At 30.4% G+C, this 12115-nt stretch overlaps 1 protein-coding gene across 1 annotated transcript; it reads right to left on the reverse strand.

Annotated features, from left to right (window-relative positions):
- Positions 1-10439: 10439 nt before the first annotated feature.
- On the reverse strand, positions 10440-11551 carry LOC108478600 (pectinesterase inhibitor 6). Its single transcript, XM_017781065.2, has one exon. The coding sequence runs from the start codon at positions 11381-11383 to the stop codon at positions 10793-10795; it is 591 nt and encodes a 196-aa protein (XP_017636554.1). The 5' UTR covers positions 11384-11551; the 3' UTR covers positions 10440-10792.
- Between the last annotated feature and the right edge of the window lie 564 nt (positions 11552-12115).

Genomic DNA, 12115 nt, shown 5'->3' on the forward strand with positions numbered 1-12115 from the left:
GCAGTTAGGTTTTGGTCTTCATTAGCAAATTGCTTTGTCCCTCTTATCTCCATAATTAAGGCATCTAAACAACCTTCTTAATCACGTATTCTTTAAATACCACCTTCATATAATCTTAATTAATATATGTAATACCTAAATTTTTTTAGTTTGATTTCTTAAGATATCTATCGGAGCGAACTCAGTAATTAATTTTGAATAAATGCTGGTCATGAATTTTAAAATATTTCATACCTAAAACGAGGATCAAACCCTCGACTAGTAATTAACGTAAGATAGACCCTAATACATATATTGTATGAACAACATGTGTCAACTTGGAATTGCATGGATTTAATTAAATTATCATTACTCTTTAAAAAAATGGAGGTTGGAACAATTCTTTCACATTATTTAATTTCTAATTAAGGGTCGTTAATTACAATTAAGACTCATTCCAATTTCATATGGGATCATAATATTGACTTTAATCTACTGATTTCCAGCATCAGCTTTTGATACCAATTCCAAAGGGCCTATTGTACTAAATTGAATCAACTTATCTTTTATATTTTCATGTTAAAAAAGGTTAGATTATATAATTTCCATTGTATATGATAATTTTGTAATTCCTTTTCATGAAGGCAGGTTATGATTTTAGTCCCAAAAATCATAAAATTGCATTTATTTTTTTAATTATAAATTAATATAATGATAAATTTACATTTTAACTCTCTTTAAATATTTATAGTTTAGTTATAGTTTAGTTATGCTACCTATCGTCCTAAGTGTTTGGTCAGAGTTTACTAGAGTAGAAAGTTTGGCATCTTTCTGGCAGTGGAGTGAGTTTGTATAAAGGGTAGCTTGAGAGATCTCTTACTATCTCTGCTGGATCGGTAGTAGATTTTGGAAAGTTATCTGAAAAGTGGAAAGGTTTAGAGGTTGGACAAAAAAATATATAACTTATTTTTTAAATGAGTTAGGCTTGGGATAATATTTTTTATTTGGGTTTGGTCTAATCTAAATTTGTCTAAAATTTTTTTACTGCTGTTTTGTTATTATTTTGTTATGTTTGTTGTCATTTTGTTATTATATTGTTAATTATTTTATTTTGATATTATATAACTTTTATTTTATTAATTTTGCTACTATTTTGGAGGCATTTGCTTGCTATTTGATGTGTTATATTTTTAAATTTATTTTTATATAAAAAATATAAACAATTTTTAATACAAATTGAGTCGAGCTCGAATTTAACATTTTTTATATAAATCAAGCTTGGACAAAATTTTAAATTTATTTTTTAAGCAAAGCGCGAACTTAAAAAATAGGTATAAAATTTTTATAATGACTCGATTCGACTCATAATTAAGTTTAATTCATAATAATTCTTATTAATATATGATAAAATGTGAACCGTGTTACTTAATAAAGTTTGTGATAGTTATAAACAATTCGATTTAAGAAATTTAGAATAAATGTGATCCAGCGGTCCACATGAAAAAACGTACTCTTATACAAGCAAGCTACTCCTTAATTCAAATAGACGATGACCTGATTATATACAAGACTTTCCATCAACATTTTAAATGATTATTATTGTTGGTCATAACACGTGTATAGGGGTTAAAACACAACACTTGCATGGCACGTGGTTGGAGGCATGCATTCAGATCTTAAGCAATAAGCAATGTTGACTCTCCCAAGCATTCCACGTTTTATCCACTCAATCACTCACTGTGACTCGGGAATCTCAACTCATTCACCCACATTTACCTTCACCATTAGCATATATATACTCAAAGCCCTTATAAATGGCTGTCAATGTAACCACCTTATCATTCTATATAATTGTTGGTTAACAATAATACTAAATTATAACTTAGAAAAATGGTTTTTTTTTTTTAGTTTCCTGTCGGCAGGCATCAATGATTGAAAATGATTTAGCTAATTAATAGCGTATTATTAACAACTTTGTTTCTTTGGCATATTTTTTTTATGAAAAACTAATTAAAACATTAAAATTTTTAATAATATTAGAATGATAATTCATGTGTTAGTTTACATATACTTTATGCTGACATAATATTATTAATCTTATATGTCATGTGGATTATCATGCAGATATCTATATTTAAAAATTTTACATTTTAGTTAATATTTCTATTAATAAAACAACAATTTGATTTTTTAAAAGTTGAGTCGAGATTAACTGAAAGACTAATAAGTACCAAACTGATAAAATAATACTAAAATACTAATTTACAAATGAGGTTGGTATATAGTTTTATCAGGTTATATTAACATTTGTATGAGTTGATATATGTTAGAAATTGAAGATGATCCTTCACCACCCAAAATGACCCCCAAGTTTGCACTACCTGTGTTGAGCTCTCTTTAGTGGTTTCTTTTATAAATTATTTTTAATATATTCATACACGAATCACATGTTTATGATTAATTTTATAAATATTAACAACTTAAAATTTAATTTAAGTAGTTTTATGAAATAAAATAAATTGCAGCTTCAATCAAGCACCCACCCACACACACAGTAGTAGTTGTTAGAAATTCATGGTGGGTGGGATACACATAAAATGATACGAGAGTAGGTGTTATTTCAATTTTACATCTTTCAATCAAATTCTAAACTCTTATCTGTAATTTTGTTTGTATATTTATTTTTGCAAATGATTATTTTGAGCATAGTTTAGGTTATTCGTAGAAGGATTTAAGTAAAAAAATAAATTTAAAAATTGAATTTAGGCAAAAGGTAAGACCTGTATTTTTAAATGGGTCGGACCTCAGACAGAATTTTTATCCGGACTTGACCTAGTCTAAATCAGTTGTTTCATTATTATTTTGCAGTCATTTCACTATTATTTTACTGTCATTTTACTATTATATTGTTACTATTTTATGATTATGGATTGGATACTGTATAACTTTTATTTTATTGTGGGTTAGATATTGTTGTTTTTAGTGTATTTAATATATTATATTTTTTAAATTTATTTTTATATAAAAATATTCTAAAAATAATAATACGAACAGATAGGGTTGAGCTCAAGTTTAACATTTTTAATTTGGGCAGAGCTTGAATACAATTTTAAATCCATTTTAGGCCAAGATGAGCCGGCTTAAGAAACATATTTAAAATTTTACACTTGCTTAACTCATAATCAAGTCTAGTTCATACTATAATATTTTTAAAAATATATATAAATTGTTAATTATTACTCTAATATTAGTCATGTGGGAGCTAATAGCCTTTTATTATTGTTGAAGTCTTTCAACATTTTTTTATCTAGAAAAACTCGAGATATTATATTTTACTTTCTATTACTTCACATAACATTTATTTTTGAGCGAATGTAGAGGTATTTTTATTACAGAGATTAGATTAAATTAGTCTTTTATTATTAAATGAATTAATTTTATTTATGTATTATTAAAAATTAAATAAGGTGAAATTAGAATATGACTAATATTTATCGTTTCTGAGTTAATATTTTTAAAGTTTTTATGGTTCGTAAATAAAATATTTTGTTTGGAATTTAAAAATAATATTAACTTGGTTACAATTTAGATTTATTTGATTCTTTTTAATAATATAAAGACTAAATTGATTCATTTAATAATAGATGGATTAATTTGATGTAATCCCTATGATATAGGGACCTCCCAATCATTTTAACCTTTGTTTTTCTCTCATGCTTCTAAATAAATAAATAAAAATATTTAAATGATTGGCTAATGTGTATATAGATTATAAACCTAAAAAAAAAGTGTATATTTTCCTCCAATCAACCAAAAGTTAAAAAGGTGAAATTTGTTATTAGATTATCTACTTTTAATTTGTTCAATTTTAATCCTTATACATTTTGAATTGATGAATTTTAACTTATGTATATGTTTAATTTTGAAATTTCAGTAATAGATAAATTTATTTGGTTAAATTTTACTATTAGTCTTGCACATAAATTCACTCCAGCTAAATTTGATCCACAAAATTTGAGGTTATAATACTTTTAACCTAGTCACTTTTATTTCAATTTTGATCAGTTTAAGGTTTGGGGTTTGAATCGTTTAGATTTTGATTGTTTTTTATTTAATCATTATGTGTTCGGATCATTTCAATTATTTGTTTATACTATTTCATGTTTAAATCATTCTGATTTCGGATTAACTAACTACAACTTAGAGAATTTTTATTTTTAAAATTGATATAAGTAGGAAGGAGCTAAAAGGGGAAGGTGAGTGAGAAAGATGGGTTGGTTTGTTAATGGAAATAAATGAATTGTGGAAAATATTGTACTTAATCTTATTAATTGAGCATATTCATTTTACCCTTTGAAGACTTTATTGTGTTTAATAATTTAATTAATTAGATTTATGAACTTTTAATTATAATAAGCTTAGAGTAAGAGAGACATCTAGTGATTAAAATTCTAAAGGAAATGTATTATATCTTGAAAAACAAGAGGTTTAAGTCAACCATAGTAATGTGAACCTGTGTTGGCTTGGTAATATTTTAAAGAAATCTTAAAACTTTTTCTCTAATTTACTTTTTTTAATTTCGGTGTTAGTTTTCGAGTTGATTACCGTCCGTTTTTTTCTTTCTTTCTTTCTTTTTCGTTCACTTCATGTGTCTTTCTTTTTTCAGCTTGCAGATCTATTTTGTGGGTATCTTTATTATCCTCATAAGTTATGATGGACAAATAATGACGGTGTCTGTCGTTGCTGAAACTCCACGGACTACTAGCAATTTCTCTTGAAAAATGGGTGGTTCTCTTGAAATCAAAAAGTGTATACTTTTCCTCCAATAAACCCAAAATAAAAAGGGTAAAATTATGTTATTAAATTATCTACTTTTAATTTGCTCAATTTTAATTTTTATACATTTTGAGTTGATGAATTTTAGCTTATATATATGTTTAATTTTGGAATTTCAGTTCTAATTCAAATAATAATAGTTAACTTTATTTGCTTAAATTTTACTATTAGTCTTGCACTAGAGTTGTCTATGGGCGGGTCGGGCCAACTAAAATGTAGGCTCGTTTCCTATGATTAGGCTCAATCCAACCCGAAAAAATAGACTTAAAATGTTGCCCAAACTCAATCCGGATAAAAATACTAAAACTTGAGCCTCGCTTATTCAGATTAAAATATTTTATATTATTTTTATATAAAAATAAATTTTAAACACCTTCATATAATACAAAAATTAATTAAAACATTTCTTGTATTAAATTTTAAAATAACGAATCTTAATTAATAAATTTAACACTGCAACTAAAATTTTAATATTTAAAAATACAAGCATTAAAAATAATCAAAATTAAAATATGAAAACTCATATAATACAAAAATTAAGAACCGAATTTAAGCGAAAATTAAATAATACCAAAAATATAACAAGACACACATAACTACTGTTTGTCTGTGTTGAGTGGGTTGAGTTTGTGAGTTGTGATCCGAGTTGTAGGCAAGGCAAGGTTTGGTGCTGTGCCAAAAACAAACACAGGCCAATGGTGGCGGTCGCGGTGGAGACGGCAATGGGCTAAAATCACTTGAAAGGGAGTGTTGGTTGGATTAGTTTATATGGACTAGTATGTCCTACATTGACAGGCTTGGGCTTCTTGAAACAATAGCATTTAACTATTACATGAAACCATAATATCAGGATAGGCTACCTACCGGTAAAAGTATCACAAAAGCCCCTGTATTTAGGGATGAATTATATTTTGACCCTTTTATTGAAAAATAGGTAAATTAATCTTTCTATATTTCGAAGCGTACAAATTAGCTTATCCGTTAAATTTTATTTGTTAAATGATGACGTGGAACTATAAAAATTGTTTTTATGGGTAAACTATAAAAATAGTCACCCAACTATTATTTTTTTTGATTTAGCCATTAAAATTTTTGAAATTAAATATTTAATGTGGGCTTTTTTTATTGGTCCAGTAACAAAATTAGCCTTCTAATGTTTACACATTCTATCAATTTGATCCTATATATAAATAATTCAACAAATTTAGCTCTCAGTGTATACAAAATTCATCATTTTAGTTCTAATTCTAAAAAATTTAATAAATCTGGCCCTCAATATTTAGAAAATCTATCAATTTAGTCCTAACTCTAATAAATAAATAAATTAAAAAAATCATTTTCTGCCCTTTATAACCCATTGGCTAACCCATGTGAAATATTTAAATAAGAAAAAAGAACACTCTCTTTCAAGTTACTTGCAAAAGAACTCTAAAAAATTGAGATAAAACACAAAAAAAATTAAAATCCAAAAGAAAATAAATGCATTAAAAATGTTATCTATTGGAGTAGTAAGGCAATCAATTATTCTTGATAAGTTCCAAATAAATTGGTTTGGTCCAATGTGAAGCCTAAATTATAGTAAAAAAAAATTGTTACAATTGACTTGAAAGAGGGTGCTATTTTTTTTATTTCAAAATCTCACATGGATTAGCTAATAGGTTATAAAGGGCTAAAAATGATTTTTTTTTAATTTTTTTTTTTAGAGTTAGGACTAAATTGACAGATTTTGTAAATATTGAGGACCAAATTTATTGCATTTTTATAATTAGAGCTAAAATGACAAATTTTGTAAATATTGAGGGCTAATTTTGTTGATTTTTTTATATTTAGGATCACATTGATAGAATGGGTAAACATTATAGCGCCAATTTTTTTACTAGACTAATAAAAAAAAGCCCACATTGATTAAAAAATTTAGTGATTGAATAAAAAAGATTAATAATTGGGTGATCATAATAGTTTACCCATAAAAAAATCATTTTCAGCATTGATTTATCGTTTTACACCATTTAGCAGATAAAATTTAAAGAATGACCTAATTTGCATGTGTTGAAATGTATAAGAGTTTATTTGCTTATTTTTTCAATAGAGGGACCAAATGCAATTCACCCCTAGGTACAAGGGCTTATCTGGTAGCTTTACCGCTACCTACCCTATCTTGATAAAATAGGCCATCTTTCTGAATATCCTTTCTTGGCAATTTTTTTTTCTATTATTTTACTATGAAATTTCATGTAGCACCCCAAACCCGGCCCAGTCGTTAAGGCCGAATCCGTCGTGCCACTTTGAAGTCAAAAACCCGTGTTCCCTTTTTAGTGTTTTAAAAAAAGCCGACTTTTGTCAAACTAACCAAGTGAATGGAAGTTGGGCACCAAGTAGGTATCCATAATAGAGAAGGTGAGCCATAAAGGCTGCTTAAGTACCAAGCTCTCCGATTGGATCCAATCCTAGACATGCCCACATCCATTGCCACACTTGGTTATAACAAGTTAAAATTTCTTTGAGTGATTATCTTTGGCAAACCGAATATTCGTGACGTCGTGTTATTTTAAAAAAAAACAAGTATCGTTTTGAAATCACACCCTAAGTCTAGCCCATTTGAATTAGTATCCATCAATTTAAAGTTGTTTTTAATAATATAATCCCAGAAAAATCAAAGAAGAAAATAAAGTTAAAATGGCCTTATTACAACCCAAAAATTAAATAGCAATTAAAAATAACTTAAGAAAACCAGGTCTCTTTTCAAACCTAAAAGTATTCACCATGGCCACTGAATCCCTCCGGCTCCAAGTCACCCACATCAAGGCTCACCGCAAGGTTAAAGAAGGGTGAGTTTGGGAAACTCAGTGTAAGGAAAACCCATTCAAAGCCCAAGTCACTCAAGCCCATTGGGCAAGCCCATTCAGTAACAATGGTATGGGCGAGCCCTTTTCAGATTACAATAAACTAGGCCTTAGCCCTTATTCAGATAACGTATGGCCCATAGACCCATTTCAAAATACATGCAACATCAAGAAACATATGCAAGCCCATTTGGGAGACTACTCAACCCACCAACCACTACACTCCACCCGTACCAGCCATACACTCCATGTGGGAATAGCTCAACCCACCCAACCCAACACTCCACAGATTCTTGCGACCTTGCTGCTCAGATTAACATAAATTGAGGCAAAGCCTCCGAGACATGGACAAGCCACTTTCAGTACTTCCTCGTCAATATCCCAATCCCATGCATCGATAATAACAACATGGCATGCAGATAAATAACAACATCAAACATGCATTTAGGTCAATTTAACCCTATGGGTATTTGGTAATTTATCTCCTAAGGGTAAAGCGTAAATTTTTCACTTTTAAAGGTATTTCAGTAATTTATCTATTTTAAGGTTTTCATGCATATTCCTACCTTTCACGTACTAACGAATCACTACTGAGGGTTCTTACCGAATTGGGCCGTTGGCCCATCATTCCAATTTTGGCCCATTAAGCCCAAAAATATCGAGGCACGAAATCATGCACTTTGCAGTCTAAACATTGCAGCTTACCAAAAACATTAATCGATTTACCTCACGAGCATTCGCACACTCGCAAATCTACAAAATACCGGTTTTATGTATTTCGGCTTTTCGACTTTTGCCGATCTAGACTAAGAAAGAGGGTGTTAGTTACACACCTGTTTGCGACGATATGCTGACGAGATCCACACATGAACCGCCTACAATTGGATTACTAACACGTTAATCTAACTATTCAAATACAAACTACGTATTAACCCCTTACAATATTCGGCCAACCACACCTACAGATCATAGTAAGCTTATAAGAAATCAATAAGCAACTCATTAACAAATTTTTGTCAATGTTTACCACATAATCATAATTTCACTGCAAGCTGTCTTCCTGAGCAACAGTCACTAAATCATTTATAACTGGAGCTACGAAACTCCAAATCAAGTGCCGTTAATTTTCCCTGAAAATAGACTCATATATCTTCTATCCATAAAATTTTCAGAATTTTTGGTTTGGCCAATCAATACCAGATTTTTCTTAAAGTTTCCCATGTTTTACTGTTTGACTAATCTAACCACTCTTCATTACGAATCAAATTTCTCATTGTACAGAATTCAAAATATGTTCTCGTTTATTTCATTTGAAACTAGACTCATTAAGATTTAATTACATAATTTATTCACCTTCTAACTCATCTCTCACAATTTATGGTGATTTTCCAAAGTCACATTACTGCAGCTGTCCCAAGCAGATTTATTACCAAATCACTCTTTCACATATAACTTGCATGCATGTTATTTAAACATGTATATCACCAATCAATCATCACATATCTATGAGTTTACTTAAGTATAGTCTCCATTTCATCATTTTAAAGCACAACATGTTAGCCGATTTTTCCCCTTAGCATCTAAGGCACATGCATGCTCATTTGTTTGGCTCAACTTCACCTATCTTCCATTTTTCATCAAAAGAACATGAAACAACAACCATTTCCTTCATTTTAATTCATGACCAAATGCTCACAACACAACCAAAAACCAAAATATGCTTCAAGAGTTAAGGTAGAATCAAGAAGAACTCATGAACATCAAGATAGAAGCAAACTACCATGACCTTACCTTCAATTTTCTTCCCCAAGTGACCGAACATTCAAGAGCTTTCTCCTCTCCTTTCTCTTCTCTAACTTTAGGCTATGATGAACAAAGATGGACAAAACTTTGTTCTTTTCACCCCTTTTTCTTTTAATAAAATTTCATATTTCATCCATTTAATTCTTTAATACAAAAGACATGAAATGCCCATCATGGAACATTTACCTAAACCATTATCATGGAACATATACCTAACCCATTATCATGGAATATTTACCTAATCCATTATCATGGAACATTTACCTAACCCGTTATCAATTTGTATCAATTTGTACCATAAATTATGGATATCAAGTGCTCATATTGTCTACAACAACATGATGGCTGGCCACTTCATGTAAAATGGGAGGTTTGTCATGCAAATCCTCCTATTTTGCACTCCTATTTATTTGGCCACTTCAATTTAGCCTATAGCATTTTCAAACATTTTCACATAGGTTCTATTTCATAATTTCACTCCCTTTTTTTTGTGGAACAAAAATTAACTAAAATTGTAGAGTTCTATCTTAAGCTTGGCTTTCTAGAGGCCCACTAACATAATTAAACTTATGCCAACATTCACAGAATTCCCGAAAATTGGGGCGTTACATTTCGGCTTTTTAAGTGAATTGTTTGGTTAATTTATGATTTTGGCCATCTTTATTATACTAAAATTTGTGATTTTAAGTAGTCATGTTTTACTTTATATAACTAGTCCAAATAGACAACATTGCTAATTATTCTTGTTAAAATTCTGATGTGGCTTTTGCTTAAGAGCACTTCCATTATTAAAAAATCCATACCAACATGATGAGTTGGAATTTCTGTTTTGTTTTTAAACAACCCACGTCAAATATCTTAATTGTAACTGTTTGGGCTGACATAAAAATAAAATAAAATAAAATAAAAATTATGCCAAATTTAAGTGCAAGAACTAAAGTCCAAATTCATGCATAATAAAAGGACCAAAACAACAAGTTAACCAAATTGTTTCAAGCACTAAATAAAAGAATAATTTGTACTTTAGTTAGCCAGCTGAATAAGAAGAAAACAGACAAATACTGACAAAGCTTAAGGTGACTAATTTCCCTCGAATTCTAACTTACATTTCCTACAAGATTGCTTGTGCTTTGAAATGGTAGATTTCAACTAAACCCCGTTTTAGCCATTTTAGCTGAAACAAAGAGTGACCCTAAAACAAAACAAAGCTTTAAAAGCAAGAGCTTTACGAATCACATGAACAAGCTATTAATATTCAATTCATACATAGCTGCATGGAAACAAAATACTAGTTGATGCCTGGTGGCTCTTATTACTATACTGAATACATATCATGCTACCGTGTTGTCCAACCCAGAGGCTGCAAGTTTATTGACCAAAGCCAATGCATTACTAGTAAAATACGAGGACCTCAAAACCCGATTCCGCACCATTTTGGCTTGTTTTCCTCTCGGATTCTCGAAACCATCCAAGCAAGTTTCCTGATCAGTAAGAACTGCACTCAACCATGTGGTTATGTCCCCCATTTGTGCGTAAAAATTTCTGGCATTAAGCTTCCTGAGAACCCCAAGTGAGCCGTGTAGTTGGTCGATAGCATCTTGTAAACACTCGATGCAATCCGAGAGTGGGATTTTGTAACTCCCTTTCATCGTTCTGTAATTCTTCACTTTCATTAAGTATTGAGTGACTTTCTTGGTTTCTCCAATGGTGATTGAAACCCCAGCCCGTGCCCATTTGCTTGGACTTGTTTTAGCAGTGGTGGAAAAGGGTGCTAGTGTGTTGATGCAAAGGGCACGGTATCGGGTTACACTGCATGCATCTTGAACGTAGTTGGTTGATGAGTGTGGTGTTGATTGAACCCATTTTAGGACGCTTAAGAGAAGCAAAAGTGTAAGGTAAATATTGGTTTTTGCCATTAGCATTAAAGTAACCTAGGGATTACTTACGGGAAAAGAAAAGAAACAGAGCAGAAGGTTAAAAATGAAGCTGAATAGATTTCATGGAAAGGCTGGGAGAGCCCTTTGTTTTATGAACTTCGATATACAGAGAATAGGTTTATAAAGGGCATTTTTTATACTGACTGATGGTACTCCTTTTGAAAAGGGAAAAGGGAAAGGCAAGAGAGTGGTGAATGCAATAAATTTAAGAAAGGATTAGAATAGGGTTGTCAAAGATAAAGGGTGAAGAACATGTGAAAGGACAGGTGAGTTGCTCATGAATTTAGATTCAGATTAGATCTGTTAGGTTATCTTCTTCATTTTTTTTATGATGATGATGAAAAAATGTTCATGTCTGTAGAGGATCAAATCGTTGCTCATACAGCAAAAGTAATTAACATAACAGCATTTGTAAACCATCACTCCTTTTATCACAATTAATTTTTAGGGTTTCAACCAAATTCTGGTATTGTAAAAAGGTCACATTCAATAGTCTCTAGAGTTCAAATCAGCATGAAATTAATCCCATATATAGGTTTCAGATAGTACTTATCATTGAGTTGTATAATGGTAAAGACTTGAGCACAGTGTGTGAATGAAAGTTAATGGCGTGCCAAATAAGGGCGGTTTTCAGTTAATTGCAGTTACTTTTTAGCAGCCATTGAAGCTTTTGGGGTATTTAAAACTTGATTGTTTTACCTAAAAGGAGGGGAGAGG

This window comes from Gossypium arboreum, chromosome 12 (assembly GCF_025698485.1).
Source record: "Gossypium arboreum isolate Shixiya-1 chromosome 12, ASM2569848v2, whole genome shotgun sequence".
In the NCBI taxonomy this organism is placed as follows: Eukaryota; Viridiplantae; Streptophyta; class Magnoliopsida; order Malvales; family Malvaceae; genus Gossypium; species Gossypium arboreum.